We start from the raw sequence: 16,120 nt of genomic DNA on the forward strand, positions 1-16,120 counted from the left end.
GATGGCTTACCGGGTAAAAGATAAATAGGACAGAGGAAATAAATAAGAAATACATCAAAGGTACTTTTAACCAAAGTTTCCTGGTGCTTTTTAGGCTTTACTTGAACTTCTTACGTCTCTTAATATCTTGAATATTAAAATTTAACTTCAAAACATTAAAAGAAAAGTCTGGAAATGGAAACTGCTCATGATTGCCGATAAGTTGCAGATGAGCCAAGAACAAAAAAATTCAACACCGATACATGAAGTAGATATTATTTACTAGAGACTTTGCATGCTTTTTTCCAGCACAAAAACACTGAGAAAACACACACACACACACACACACACACACACACACACACACACACACACACACACACACACACACACACACACACACACACACACACACACACACACACACACACACACACACACACACACACACACACCAACACTGTAAAACCACCACTAATGTCCCTACAAACTCCTCATTGATGCACATCAATCGATCATTTATCCTGCAGTGTGTATGCTGTTAACTCCACACACACACTGGACGTCCCAACATGTTATCACAGCAGCGTTTCTCTCAGACACACACACACACACACACACACACACACACACACACACACACACACACACACACACACACACACACACACACACACACACACACACACACACTGCACATTAGGAGAGCTGGTTCACACATTAAGCTACAGGGCAGTGTATAAAGTAAGTGAAATTAGCATGACATTAATTATAATCCAATAAACAAAGATCTAAGACTCTGCATAATGACTACTTGTACTTTGAATACCTTAAGTAATGCTTTTGTATTCTTACTTATATCATGCATGCAGATAGCCTGCCGTGTGTCAGCTGTTAACACACACTCTGGAGTCCCCACATGGATTTCTTTCAGACACATACAGCATTAGAGGTGGTGTTACTTCACCTGATCCATTAGTGATGATAACTGCATCACCTTATCCAATAATATATCAAAGGTCCTTCTGAATTGATTCCTGAAGTCATGCTAACACTTCTGTACTCTTACTTATATTTTGCATGTTTATAGTCTGCAGTGTGTCAGCTGTTAACTCGACAAACACACCGTGCGTCCCCACATGGTATTTCCTTCACACACACAAACACACAAACACACACACACACACTGGAGGTTACTTCACCTGGCTGAACGCTGTCTCTCCTCCCGGTCCTCCGGCTCCCCCTGCTCCGGTCCCGAGTTCCGGCAGCCTCCTCCGGCTGAGCACCAGCAGGTAAACCAGCGCTCCCAGCCACACCAGCACCGCCACGCTCACCGACAGCCTCCGACAGAGACGCTTCATTTTCCGGTCAGGAGGAGCCGGCGGCGCCCGCTGCCCGGCTCATCTTATATTTCCATTTCTACAGAAGCGAGAGAAGAGAATAAAACAAAGCGCACTCAAAGCGGACTAAGCTCCACTAACACACACTCCGACACACACTCTGTGCTGACGGCAACACACTGACTCCCTCTCTCTCTAACTCACAGAGGCTCCAGCGCTCCGCTGACACGCCTGACAGCCGCGTGTGTGTGTGCACGTGTATGTGTGTGCGTGCGTCTGTGTGTGTGGTGCACAGTCAGTGTGTTTCGCACAGGGACTCCTGGACCCTCCTGAAGGTTTGACAGAGGAGCATGGAGCTCCACCTGCCGACACACACAACTACTCCACTGAAGGAGAATAGAGAATACAATACAATAACAATAATAACAAATACAATAACAATAATAACAAAAACAATAGAATAACAATAATACAAACAATACAATACAATAATAACAACAATAGAATACAATCTGAAATATTTATTTATCTGGGCAGAAATTGTTTTTGGTGACACGATTTAAAAAAGGAAGAAGAGATAAATCAAATAGAATAAAATACGGACAAAAACAAAACATCATTTCTGATTATTATTTCAGTAAATATACAAATACATTATTTAACCCAGCAGTGCCAGTGGTTTCCAGTGTGTATAGCCCGGAGGGAGGCACTGGGAAATAAAACCGTGTAGAATAGTAGAGACGGAGGAGAGGGAAGTCATGTTCTATGTTGCAAGTTAAAAAAACACACGTTATTTTTCTAAATAAATGATCAGACACTTGTTCCAACTGAGCGTAATTAATCAAACACATACATTAAAATGATTCTTCTTCTTATGGGAGTTGAGAACCAGAGGACACACATCTTTACTGTGTTAGTGTGCCATCTAGTGTTCAGACAAGTACATCTCCTTCCTCTGTTAGTGTCTGTGTTGGAAAATGCCCTCAAATTAAATAAATGCATATAGAAATGATGGTGAAGTATACCATAGGACTAATGTATACTCTAAAGCTACACATTTAAAGCATACATCATTTTTTTACCATCATTATTTTTTTAAAAGCCAACTAAACACTATTTGTTGTCTCTAAATCCTTTTCAACACCACCAGATGTAAACATACTTCACAACAGGTAAAATAATTGCTTTAAAAGCCAAATTCAAGTAATAGTTTGTAAATATTATCAGCAAAATATACTTTTAAGGTAACAGGTGAGCGCTTAAAATATCGAATGACTTCATTTTGTGTATTATTTTGATCATTGAAAGGTGCAATGTAAATCAACTTACCTTGCCTCAGGTAGCATACATCAGAGGGGCTACTACTTTGGAGATAAAGCTGGCTAAGTGCTTCACATTTAAGACATATTTACAAGGTAAAAAGTCCACTATTTCTAAGGTGACACTTTCTTTTTAAGGTCCTTTCAAGACCCTGTAGGCCTCCTTTCCTACTAAAGATAGTTTGTTGTTATGTAAATCGTTTTTTAAGAGGGTGAAAGTAACTTTAGCACTGTGGAATTGTTTTCTGTAAGCTAGCTCGGGTTAGCTGCGAAGCTACTAATTGTGTGAAGCCCCGCCCCCTTCAGTTAGCTCAGCCAATGAGATGCATCCCGAGTTTGACAGTTCATTCCTGACCTTCTGACAGATCAAACCGGAAGTTCCTCACTTACTTACTTACCGTGCTTTAGTGGTGCAAAGGGCATTTAATCAAGTACTGTTCTTAAGTCAAATGTTTAAGTGTTTTTCTTTACTTTACAAATACTTTCACTCGACTGCATTTTGGAGGCATACGTGTTTTTACTTTACTTCGTTTATGTTAGAAGCTAGTGCAGGTTAGTTTGTTGATGCTAAATGTAAATTAACTCATGAATCCACATGTTTTATTATACATTTAGCCATTCAATAGTATATATAGGCTACTATGCAACATACAACAACACTAATATGGAGTCCATTTATGTAGTTTGATTTTGAAATGGGTCATTCTGCATAAAATGACTGTACCGGCACTAACGGTATGTAGCAGCAACAGCTAAATCATACTGATACTCACATGTGTAACACACAAGGAGTACTTTACTTTTGATAATTAATTTGATTTATTTGTCAATTCTTCTAACTTTCATGGAGCTTTCCTGCAGCGCTGTACTTTTATGTATGTATATGATCGTAATATGACTCCAGAGTTTACATCTTATTCCACTGCAGTCCGCGTGTCGTTGTGTCCCTGGGACAGACACTTCACCCCAAATTCCTCGTGTGTTGGTTGTCCACAATATTTAATGTATGTAAGCAGCTCTGCATAAAAGCGTCTGACAAGTAACATGTAATGTAATTCCCACAACAAATATTCCAATTCCACTCGCCTGCTTGTTCTGGAGCTAAATTTGCAGATGAGATTTAAACAAAACTGAACTTAAAATACTCACAGATGGGTCATTACTATCCAATTTGTATTTACTACAGTCTGAATATTGTATAAATGAAGAGCAAAGTTTAAAACGTGTTGGAAACTTCAATGATAGGGTTAAATATCTTTATGTCCTCCTTTCTTTGCGGAGGCAACGCTGCTAATTTCCTTAACAAATTTGGGAGGTAATTAATCATTCCACCAACAAAATAGGAAATAATCAATCCTTTTGAGACATGGTGCTAAATCTCCATGCAGTGACCTCTCATTCTGAGTTATTATGCAGCATATTGTTGATGTATTTAATAAGAAGACGTGTAATACGCAGGATAATGTCCTTTCTTACGTAACGATCATTAAGCCAATTAGCTGTGATTCATATGCAAATCCTGCTGGCTTCTTTCAGTCAGTGGCGTGATATTTAATCCTGTTTTCTTCTTCTTTTTGCAGGCCTATACTTTAGATAACATACCACATAGCATCTGGTTAACATATATATTATGTTTTATTATCAAAATGCAATCAACTCTAACAAAATTATTGCAGGAAAACGTTGACATTTAAGATATTAATAATGAACTCTCATGGATATTCTGTTTATGGTTTATTTTGTCAAACAAATGCCAATATGGAGAAAAGAAACACAGATTAAACACGCACTCACACTCACACACACACTCCACATCCTCTAATCCAGTTTATTTTCCTTAGCAGAAAATGGAACACCATAAAATTAAAAAAGGAGAAATAGGACAGAATTATGGTCTTGCTTTTTTTTTATACATTTAACTAAATATGCCACTCTATGCTAGGGTGTAAGTAACTCAAACTGATATAAGGTTAAATAATTTTCTCTAAAAAGGTACAGAACGATATTCCATTTCTTCCATTTCACTCAAAAACAATATCAAAATCAGAACCAGTCGCGACTTTTCTCCGGTCTCCCTTTAACCCTTGCTGCGTTGTCATGGGTAAAGGGTGAAGGGGGGAGGGGGGGAAAACAATAAAGTGTGCATGAGGATTAGCATAGTTAAGTGGTGTCTGGTTTAAGGGCTTTCCACCTGAATCAACTCTTCCTTAAGTTAATTTGCACAAAAAAAGTAGGATGCATTCAAGGATGTCTCCCACCAGAAGAACAAAACGTCATCCAAAGGCATTCTCCGTAACGCTGCAAAGTACATTTAAGAAGCTTCCGTACCTGTATTCATTTAAATGCATCCACAATGTGCATTAAATGCCAAACTAAAAACGTACATTTGAAGAGGGTAAAAATTCTGCAACAAACAAACAAAAAAAAAAGTTGATTTTTGGTGGAAAACGCCTTCAAAAAAAAAAGAGAAGGATGAGAGGTGTGTAGGTGAACAATATGCACAGCACAAAGTCCAACACTCAGACTGTAGGCTGATTAAGAGCAGGAACACAATGGTAAAATATGAACGAACAAATGGAAAACCAATCAATATAAGAATTCTTCCACTGAGGCGTCATTGCTGGTTTGAATCTGTGATGTCAAATGTACAACCTCGACAGCGTCCTACAAAATTAAATACGCCAGGGACTGCTGCAACGGTTTATTTTAGACCGGAATCAACAGCAAAACTTAACTTAAAAGAACCAAAAATGGTTGATTGGTGGAGACTTAAGAGTCAAACGCTTTTTTATATTAACTTTAGGTGTGAAACGTCTCAGCTCCGAGGTAAATTCTCAGCATCTAAACAAAATGTGTATCAATACGACATCACTGATTTAAACTGGATTCATGAATGCTCAGGAGCAGAAATGAAACCCCTGGGAGGGATTGTGAAATAAAGAAACAGGAAATTATAACATTTTTAAGAATCATTCCCCCCCCCCCCGCTGATCCGAAAATTAAACGACACCCAAAAAACAAGAAATAAATTATAGAACAACTTCAGGGGTAAGTCATGCATTCGATTAAGCACTCTGAACATATCGTCTACAGAGACACCCGGGGATGAACGTTGTTTGCTAAATGAACACGCGGCGAAGAACTCTTCATTTTGAATACAAAAACGTTCAGCCGATTCCCCTTTATGTAAAACAACAGTACTACTCCGAGGAAAAAATAGGGAAGGGGGGAAGAGGAAGATCTGCTACACCGAGGATTCATCCGAGTGATTCTTGTCCATTAGTGTGGTTTTTATTATTATTTATATTCATCGACAATCCATGTGAGCAGAGGCAGGGATCGGCTGTATCGTCCTCCACGACGTCAGTAAAAACGGAGCAGGAAAAAACGAAAGAAATCAAAACCATGACAGCATCCTTTGGACTGCCTCACGTTAACTCACACTCACACACACTGTTGCCGGCTCCATGCACGAGCAGCTAGTGAAGCTGTGCATGAGCCGTAATGTTGGTGGAAGAAAAAAGAATAAGAGGAGGAGGAGGAGGAGGAGGAGGAGGAGGAGGAGGAGGAGGAGGAAGGTGGGGTTTGATCCTCCGACCCCTGTTATGACGACCTGAGGAGAAATCGAGGGAACGATCAGATCAGCTACAACCTTCCGTAACTTCCTGTCCTGGAAAGAAAAGAAGAGGAAACCGTGGCGAGATGTGCATAATGTAACCGGATCTGTCCTCTTGGGGGGGGGGGCGGGTTAAGGCTGTGTGTGTGAACATGCGATACTTAACGATACACCTCCCTTCTTCCTCCTGTTGGTCCAGACAGGAGTCCAAACTCACTCCTCCCAGGAAACCAGGACAGCAGGTTCAGATGTTACAACCACCTCTTCTTCTCCTCCTCCTCCTCCTCCTCCTCCTCCTCCTCCTCCTCCTCCTCCATCCCCCCACCCTTAACCCCAGTTGTCCTTCCTCCTTCCTCCTCCCCTTCCTCTTTGTAAGCGCCTCTTCTCTAGCTGCACAGCGGCTCGGCGTTAGGAGCACTCCTCCCCGATGCGTTGGCACGAGCGGCCCACCTTGCGGTCCAGCTTCACCATCTTGAGCACGGCCTCCTCGCGCCCGCGGCCCAGATGGTCGAACAGACAGTCGTGCTGCTCGGGGAGGCGGTGGAGCATGCAGAACACATAGCCTGGGGGGAGGAAGAGGAGGAAAAGGTGATGAGGGAAGAAGTGACCCCAATAAGTGTTGTTTGGGTTTGTAAGGGAGCAAATAAAAACAACCGTTGTTTTTACGGAAAACACCCCGTAGATCTAAGTGAGCTTGTTTTTGAATAACGTGATAGCGTTTGTGCTCAAACAAAGACTAGAACTTAGATTTTTGTGCATGTTTAAAGCTGTTGTGTAGCTATACAGCCATGTAGGTACTGACCGCAGCGACAGGAGCCCAGTTCCTGCTGCACCAGCTCTAGTTTGGTTTGGCAGCGGTAGCAGCGTCGGCGGTTCTTCTGCTTGGGCGTCCCGCGGGCCTCCTCGCCGCTCTCCTCCTTGTCGTCTGCCCGTGGTCGCTTCTCTGGAGTCGCCTCGCTCTCGGAGCCGGACGCTGAAGATCAGCAAAAACAGCAGAATTAAGATATGGCGCCCAACGCGGGGCGGGTGACAGCGTGACAGTCATTACTGGTTTGAATCTGTGTGCTCAAATGTACAACATCGACAGCGTCCGACAAAATCAACTGACTCCAGGGGCTGCTGTCACAGATTATTTTAGACCTTAATTATTAGGAAAGATTTACTAAAAAGAACCGAAAATGCTTGATTGGTGGAGACTTAACAGTTAAACTATTTTTATATAAACTTTAGGTGTAAAACGTCTCCGATTTAACCAGCTAATTTCTCAGCCTCAAAACAAAATGTGTATCAATAGGACATCACTGATTTAAAATGTAGTGAACGCTCACGAGCAGAAACGACACCCCTGGGTGCAGCAGGAAAAAGACGTCTACTGTACCTGATTCCCGGGGACGCTTTGTGGGCATGCAGAGCGTGCCTTGGGCTGTTTCTGTGGACGACGTGCCTGCAGAGGGAGAAGGAAGACATGTGTGAGAACTTTTGCATCAGCAATTATTATTTTAAGATGTTAAAGCGCCCAGCTGACGGAATCTAGACAATGTCTGCATCATTTTGAATAAGTGATGTTTAGATATGGAAAAGATGAATCATTTCCGCAGCTTTACAATACTTGATTGGCATATTCAAGACATATTTAGCCTCTGACAAATTGTCCGATAAAAACTTTACTGTAACAATTTGTTGAGTGTCTTTTCTGTAGAAGATAAGTTATGTCCTGTCTCACCTTCCCTGGTGCTGCTTAACGAGGGCTCTTCGGCCGACGGCTGATCGGAGCTGGAGGGCGGCGACGACAGCGACGATAGGGATTGGCTACTGTTACTGCTCGTCTCGCTACTGAAAACTGCAGATTGGCTGCTCCCAGAGCTCTGGAGGGGCTTAGAGGGGCAGTCCTCCCCGGGCTGCTTCTTCTCGATGTCTGCGGGCAAAGACAGAAGGTACGTTAGTTCGTAAGCAGGAGGAAATATAAAGATACTACGGGAGAGAGGGCAGGAGAATAGAGACGACAACTTGTATGGTGTGTTGTACAGAGTTACAGCCACACAACCTCAACTATATTTATGTGTGCTTAATAAAGATGACCCTTGCAAGACGAGAACACAAGACAAAGACATGCCCTCTATGTAATGATAATTCCAGACACTATCGATCCATGAGGACACCGTCTCCTCTCTCCCCTGCAGGGAGGGTGAGCGAGGTCAGCCACCATATTTCCTCCTCCTCCACATGCGGACTAACCCACTTCTGCTCGGCCTCCATCACTCATGAGTATCGAGTCTATTCCGAGCACCGCTGCCGTCTGCGATGCCAGACTCGGATCCGGCCCTGAGGTGTCTGCTGGCCTCGCTGGTTGCCATGGCCACCGACGAGGATGTCATTGAGAAAACTTTACACGCATAGCCTGACATTTTCAAACTTTAATTGGGCATCTTTCTTCTGCCCTTAAAACTAGAATACTCTCTACAAAAGGGCTGCAGGCTTTATTACATTTTATACCCTGCAGAATGTTCCCAATATGGATACCAGGAATATTTTCTCATTACAAGGCTTGGTTGATTACTTGATTCTGATTGGTCGAGTTGGACATTCAGAGGTTGTTAACACTCGATAACACACCGCTGCTAAGCAAAATAATGACCGTTGCTAAGGAGGATCAAGGGAGAAAAGGAAAGAGGTTAAAAGACATACAGGAAGTAAAGACTTAAGGGAACAGCAGAGGAAGACAGACAGGAAGTAAACACTAATGGGAACAGCAGAGGAAGACAGACAGGAAGTAAACACTAATGGGAACGAGGTATGGTCTCTGGCATTGGTCGAAAAACCTCGATTAGTGCTGCCAATACTTTAACGATTAGTTTTTGTTGTTGCAGTCCCAGCCGTTGCTACGCCGTGGAACAGAGTGAGTCCAGTCGTTGGTTATTTAGTACCTGGCTGTGCAATGAGCTTGATAACTTGCCGGACAATATCCCTTACAATTCAACTGAGCCCTAAATCAAATCCTGGCTTCCTTTGCAGTGAGACGAGTCGTTCCATTTTCCTAGAATGCCTTCTTAGCATAGTTAGCATTCCTCACAGTATCAGCTGGTACACCTAGCCTCGAGCCCCTGCTGTAAGTGAGAACACCTCTGCATGCCAAGAAGCAGCTCAACTGCAGAACAAGCAGTTTGGATGTGACAAGAAACCTGCTGACAGTAAGACAGTTTTTTTTACATTTCAAGTAGCAGTTTCTTTATAGCCCAACGTTAGCCTCCTTTAGCTTAGCGGTGGCTGACGTGAAGTCATGTGACCGTGCTGTAGTTCCTTTATAGCCCAACATTAGCCGCCTTTAGCTTAGCGGTGATGACGTGAAGTCATGTGACCGTGCTGTAGTTCCTCTATAGCCCAACATTAGCCACCTTTAGCTTAGCGGTGGTGATGTGAAGTCATGTGACCGTGCTGTAGTTCCTTTATAGCCCAACATTAGCCGCCTTTAGCTTAGCGGTGGTGACGTGAAGTCATGTGACCGTGCTGTAGTTCCTTTATAGCCCAACATTAGCCTCCTTTAGCTTAGCGGTGGTGACGTGAAGTCATGTGACCGTGCTGTAGTTCCTTTATAGCCCAACATTAGCCTCCTTTAGCTTAGCGGTGTTGACGTGAAGTCATGTGACCGTGCTGTAGTTCCTTTATAGCCCAACATTAGCCTCCTTTAGCTTAGCGGTGTTGACGTGAAGTCATGTGACCGTGCTGTAGTTCCTTTATAGCCCAACATTAGCCACCTTTAGCTTAGCGGTGGTGACGTGAAGTCATGTGACCGTGCTGTAGTTCCTTTATAGCCCAACATTAGCCACCTTTAGCTTAGCGGTGGTGACGTGAAGTCATGTGACCGTGCTGTAGTTCCTTTATAGCCCAACATTACATTTTTACTTTAACAATCATAAAGTGTTCAAATGTGGGGACTATCTGAACACAACGTTTAAGTATCATGAATCTAATTGACTTTAAGTCCAGCAAGTTTCTAGTTCGAAACCTTATCGCAGCAGGCTATTTGCCAGTGAACAAGGACAACATTTCCATGTGTTTATCATTAAAGAAATACTTACCAGCAAAACATTTGGAGCAGAGGTTCATGGTTTCACTGGACCTGAGGACGCAGAAGAAAAAACGAATGTCAATAACTTCCTCAGACACCCCCCCACTCTACTTATGACTCCATTAACACTTTGTGATGCACACCTAGAAGTAAAATGTGTTTAATTTGAAGTCATCACCACAGCATTAAGGACAAAAGTTCAAAGGTGTTGAAAATGAAGCAGGACTGCACACAAATAAAACACATGGTTATCGTATTTAAATCTTTAGATCCCCCTTTCCAAATACCTGCATCACATTTGCATTGTGGCTAGACTGACATGTGGTACCGGATCCATAACAACCACCAGTGGGACCGTACACACTGTTCACCTCAAATGACAATTAAATAACAGGAAATGACGGGGAAGCAATTGGCGTTAGTTATGGAGACTTAAAGAAAAAAGTAAGGTAATTGAACCGTTGCACCGTTCTTACTGACTCTTTCTGTAATACACGGATTCTTTCCACACTACTAGTTTCCTGCAAGCAAAGAGACACATTTCTGGCCACTTGTCACATATTTTCATAGATTACTGGATATTTCTGCAGTCAAACAAGGACATATTTAGCTTAACGGTCATGATTAGTGGGTTTAGCTCAAACCAACATCAGCTACCCTGCCATTATGATGTTATAATACTGATACGCTTGGATCTATTCAATCAGCCAGAACTGGATTTAGTTTCATGCAAGCATTAGGGACACACTTCTGTCAAACTAAAGCCATGTCCTGTTAGACATTTGCATTGACTAGTGGATCTTTCTCCAGTCAAACTATTACATATTTGGGTATACAGTCACTTTTTGTGGGTTTAGCTCAAACCAAAACCAGGTACCCTGACCTTACAGTGTTTTAACACCCATGAAACACCTTTGAATATGCAAACAATGCACCTAGATAAATTGATAGGCTTAGATCCAATCAACTGTCTCCATAGCATGCTAGGCTCAAAGTACAACTGACGTGTGGAGCGGGACAAAGGCCAGCTGAAGATGACACAAAGTGCAGAGGAAGTCAACGAGCTGAGCGGAGCTAGGCATGTCCTAAAGAGGCCACCGTACCTCTGATTTTTGGCTACACTGTACTGGAAAAGGCCACCGGCAGCCTTGAGGACGAGGGGGGGAGGGTTGGGGGTGTAAGGGATGCAGGTTTCACTTACAGAGTTCGGTCCTGCAAAAGCCTCTGGCAGTCACCTGTTTGAGTCCTGGCTGCCCAGTAAGCCAGCCTACTTTCAACAAAAACAAGAGGATTTTTTTTTACTTTCAGCCACGATTTTACTGCGGCTGGGAACCACAGGGAAAGCATTCAGATACACAGCTCATTACCAGACGAGCACTAAGCGCACTGTAATATGTTCTGCGTATTATACACACTTTAAAATGGTTTGTGGTTTTATTTTGTACAATGTCCTTCTTTTTATTCTAACTTAATAGAAATATTTTATTTTATTCCCCAAAAAAAGGAGTAACTTACAAAAACCAATTTTCACAACTCAGATTTTAGACTCTGGTTTGATGTAGCTTTGCCGTTACAAACGTGGCCCCTTTTTTATCTACTTCATAAACTGAAGGTAACATGGAGTGAGTAATTGATATAAATATGATCATTTTGAAGCTGCAGTATTCCTTTAATAAACCCTTCTTTCTCCTGGCTTTCTTGTCACCTTTTCCTACTCTTTATCATTTCTTTCGCTTCCCTTCTGGAGCGCTCTTTAATGTTCACCCCCCCCCCCCACCCCACCCCCCCACAATGCAGCCATTTCTGTCAGCTGGGAGTGCTGTCAATGGTGCAGAGGCTGGAACTCTGGAGGGGATTCACATCATTGTTCCTGCAGGATCCACACAGCAGGACACACTGAGGCCAAGGAAGAGAGGTGCTGCCGTCTCCTGAACGTCTACAAGAGGTCTCCCTGTCACTGGATCCTGCTAGAACCATGGGCCGTGGGCAAAGAGGACAATTGGACTTTGGTAGTGATCCCAATCAGTCTACTGAAGACACTGACTTCTGGCTTTTGACAGGTCTTCTGTCCCCCATCATTAACCTGGTTATCACATCCACTGGAACAATGCTCAGCAGAGCCTCATTACCTCATACCTTCCTTCACCAATATCTTGCACTATTTTATTTCCATTTCTTTCCTTCCAGCACTAGTTCTGTTGTTTTTATATATACATATTAAAGTTGCATTGTTGCAGGAGCCTTGGACTTTAGCATTTCACCATCAAAATGACTCTGGAGCTATTGTACATATGACAATAAAGCATTTGAATCTTCAAAAACCCCGATTTGAACCCATGTCCTTAGTAAGTTTGTGTGTTAATAATAGGTTAGGATTTGCAAAGATGTTAGCTAGATGCCAAAGGTGTCTCGTCTTGGACAACATTCCCCTAAGTGTACAGTTTAATGGCACCTTATAGCGGTTTTCTTACCATTATTGTGCAATAAAAAGAACAAAAGGACAGTGAAGTAAATGTTGGAGTATAGTGGAGGAGCGGAGCAGACTGACTGTCTCTGCAGCCAAGCTAACGCTGCATCCCACGAACCAGCTGCATCCACACACTGTGGATTTAAAGGCTGCTTTGACTGAGAGACTGTCTCTCTTAATGGACGAGTTCCCGATGTGTGCCACAGCTCAGAATTACTTATTAATTTACCAGATTTCCAATTGTTTTATTTTCTGTTAAACGCTTGTTTTTCGCTTCTGTCGCTGAACATTTAAGAGTCGTACAACTTGGAGTAATTTGCTTTTCATAGATTTTAAAATTGGACTCTTGATGCTTTAGGCTTTGTGTTTCCATTGATTTTTAGATGCATGCTGCTTCTAAGCAACGCCTCATATTGTAAAATGTGTCCACAGGTTTGGGCTACTGGAAAGGTGTTGTGAGAAGCTTAAGACAACCAAAATACAACATTAAGTTGATCTAAAGTAGGACATTTCTTTATTTAATCGACTAATCATTTTGTTTTAAATAAGGATCTGTTAGAAAACAATGTCATTTTCTTTTTAGGATTATTTTTCAAGAGCTCAAAACCCTATTTCTTCACATTTAATGTCCACGGAGAAAGATAAAAACGCAAAATATTGGCCAAAAATGGGACCATATTACAAAAAGAAATCATCATAACCATAAACAAATATTTAGACAATAGACTTCTCCATATCCACATACCTTGCGGCTGAAAAGTGCAAGAATTGTTCCACATAAAGAGGACCAAAAAACCCTTTGTGTGTCTAATTTTATATAAAATGTACACTCCTTACAGAAGACAGGTGATCATTTAAAACTGTACCAGACGCCCCCCCCCACCCCCTGTACAGGTAGGATTAGATGAGGCAGAAAAAGTGTTTTGAACACCACTAGTTTATCAGGTAGTGTGGAAAAAACAAACATAGATTTAAAAAAAACAGGTCTTTAACCTTCAACGTGATAAAGACGACTGAATACTGGCTGCACGTATTTTCAATATGTATCACATTCCTCATATATTGCTGGATTTTAGCCAAATGCAGCAGGTAGAAGTGCACAGGGCGGAAATATGGACCAGTATAGTGTAATTAGCTAATGTTGATATCAAATATACAGCCATGCCACCTCAAGAGCTCTATACTGAATATTAACCCTTCAAAAGGCGAAATATTACCCCATTTGAGTAGCTCTCTAAGAGGCTTTGTGTTTCAGTGACGTGTGTGGAGTGAGTGTGTGTGTGTGTGTGTGTGTGTGTGTGTGTGTGTGTGTGTGTGTGTGTGTGTGTGTGTGTGTGTGTCACAGGCCAGGTGTTATTCTGAACACAGGAGCAGGGCTGTAAAACACTCACACAACGCTGCCATTTGTGTCACCTGACATTGACAGGTGGGTTACTGGTTCCAGTGTGCTTACTGGGCACCACAAGGCAAATTGGGTGGGGGGCTTAAGGGAGGTAACCAAATGACAAGTCATATGACAATGTTTTGCAAAAGATAATACCTCTACACAAGGGGCTTTTGTCTCAGTGCTAGTATATCACAATGAAGAAGTAGTTTGCCACAATGGAATATGAGTATAATGGAAGTGTTACTGGGGATAGTGGATTAATGGTGGTTAGTAATGACGTGACATGACATGTTAGCTTATGTTCTGCTGCTTCGTAGCACCAGAGACCCTTAAAAAGGAGAAGTTAGGTTGCTAAGTGAAATAAAAAAGGTTGTATGAAGCCATTTTTCTTATGGGGTAACACATCAGAGAATCACATCCGGTATGCAACACACATCCACTATTTGACAACGTACAAAAGGGGTGTCAAATAATCTTTAAAAAGGTTACCAGTACTGCTACGTCTGAGGATTAAACCACCGTGGCTTGTGAATGGTTTAAATGGGGCTTTTTCTTCGATGGGATTCATGGAAACGGCAGCTTTTTAAAGGAACCTGCTGGCAATAAATCATGTTGTAGCTACGTGACGTCATCTCCTGCTTTACAAATCGCCTTAAAAACACGATTTAAGACGATTAAAATACATATACGGTGTTTTAAATGATAACGTGGACTTGTAAACAACTAGAAATGTAGGTAGTTTTTAAGATAGGAGATGTATTTATAAGCCAACTTCCCAACCCCCCACCCTCGGCCTGCACAACAGAACAACAACAATGGGACTAGTTGAACCCGCTGAGCGTTTTTCCTCCGTATTTACGTTCAAAAAGCAAAGAAAGAGGGTTAACTCGTCTTTATATTTGGTTAGAAATCTTACCCCCAAAAGCCACAGGGACACCGGGGAGGAAGAGTCGCCGGTTTGCTTCGTTCACTTGTGTCTCCCATGACTTCCAACAAAAAAAAACCGAGGTGGAAACGCGAGGCTGGGGGATGAGGCCTGGTTCTTCTTCAGTGAGGAGAAACAAAACGATCCAAGTTAGAGAAAAATAAAAATAAGTCCTGTTTCTCGTTTTAAATCCACAATTGGGTGAAAAAAGGGTGGCGAACTCGGCCCCTTTTGGCGACAAAAACCATCCGTTAAGTCAAACAAAACGGCTCAGTTTGAACTGGAATAATTGAAGCAATCAGCTGGATGTTTGGGCGTTTGGACCAAGGGAAGAAAAGAGGGGTGTCGTTGTTTTACTCGACACTAAAAAGCGTATAAATCCCACAAAATGTCCTTAAATATAGATAAAAGGCACCTATGGCGATTAGATACCTCTAAAGGTACAGTAAAATAACTAATACATACATTGAGGAAGGCCTTCCCCTTTTAACTGTTAATGACCACCCCTATTTTACACGTCGCTGCTACGAAGTATGGTGGGCCGGAAACGCGTCCATCAAACCAGAAATGTCAATATTGCCCAACGATATGAAAAACAGTGCAAAAAACCTGACATTTAAACGCATTTCTACAAGATTAAATAAGTGCAAATTGTTCACTTTATGTCGATGTGTAAACTTAAAATGAGTACACAGATGAAGGGTGTAACGGTTTGACTGGCTTTCATCACTGTAATCCGTTTACCAGATTACAGTGGGGACTTTACTCTAATACATTAGAAGACACTTGAAATAGCAAAACATCATATTATTACTTGTATTATTAATTATAGGGGGTTAGAATTCAATATATACGTTTGTGGTTTGTTATAGTAAAGCTTAAATTAAATACTGTACACATATGTTGATTAAATGCTTAGTTAACATGCATTACACAACATTAACACCTCTAGATCAATGACATAGAATTGTTCATGAATCAGCTGCTTTCTGGTAGTTCTCTAGTTTTATTAAACCGACAT

At 41.9% G+C, this 16,120-nt stretch overlaps 2 protein-coding genes across 2 annotated transcripts in view; both read right to left on the minus strand.

Moving 5' to 3' along the window:
- The window catches only part of galnt14 (UDP-N-acetyl-alpha-D-galactosamine:polypeptide N-acetylgalactosaminyltransferase 14 (GalNAc-T14)), a 133,765-nt gene extending 132,270 nt beyond the window's left edge, over positions 1–1,495 (minus strand). Inside the window, exon 1 of the mRNA XM_063901417.1 lies at positions 1,182–1,495. Within this exon, the coding sequence (XP_063757487.1) occupies positions 1,182–1,340 (159 nt within the window). The 5' untranslated portion in view covers positions 1,341–1,495. The remainder of the gene's footprint in view (positions 1–1,181) is intronic.
- Positions 1,496–4,355: 2,860 nt separating this feature from the next.
- LOC134877094 (AN1-type zinc finger protein 3-like) lies at positions 4,356–15,578 on the minus strand. Its single transcript, XM_063902471.1, has 6 exons — positions 15,091–15,578; positions 10,331–10,371; positions 7,978–8,169; positions 7,633–7,698; positions 7,057–7,227; positions 4,356–6,817 (listed from the first exon to the last, which is right to left on the minus strand). The coding sequence occupies exons 1-6, from the start codon at positions 15,156–15,158 to the stop codon at positions 6,663–6,665; spliced, it is 693 nt and encodes a 230-aa protein (XP_063758541.1). The 5' UTR covers positions 15,159–15,578; the 3' UTR covers positions 4,356–6,662.
- Positions 15,579–16,120: the final 542 nt, after the last annotated feature.

This window comes from Eleginops maclovinus, chromosome 15 (genome assembly GCF_036324505.1).
Source record: "Eleginops maclovinus isolate JMC-PN-2008 ecotype Puerto Natales chromosome 15, JC_Emac_rtc_rv5, whole genome shotgun sequence".
NCBI lineage: Eukaryota > Metazoa > Chordata > Actinopteri > Perciformes > Eleginopidae > Eleginops > Eleginops maclovinus.

Excerpts from the sequence above, each read along its gene's own strand:
- LOC134877094 (XM_063902471.1), bottom strand. The coding sequence starts at position 15,158 with ATGGGAGACACAAGTGAACGAAGCAAACCGGCGACTCTTCCTCCCCGG. Across the intron at positions 8,170-10,330 it reads CTGCTCCAAATGTTTTGCTG|ACATCGAGAAGAAGCAGCCC; the intron begins GTAAGTATTTCT and ends CTTTGCCCGCAG. Across the intron at positions 7,228-7,632 it reads AAAGCGTCCCCGGGAATCAG|CGTCCGGCTCCGAGAGCGAG; the intron begins GTACAGTAGACG and ends GCTGATCTTCAG.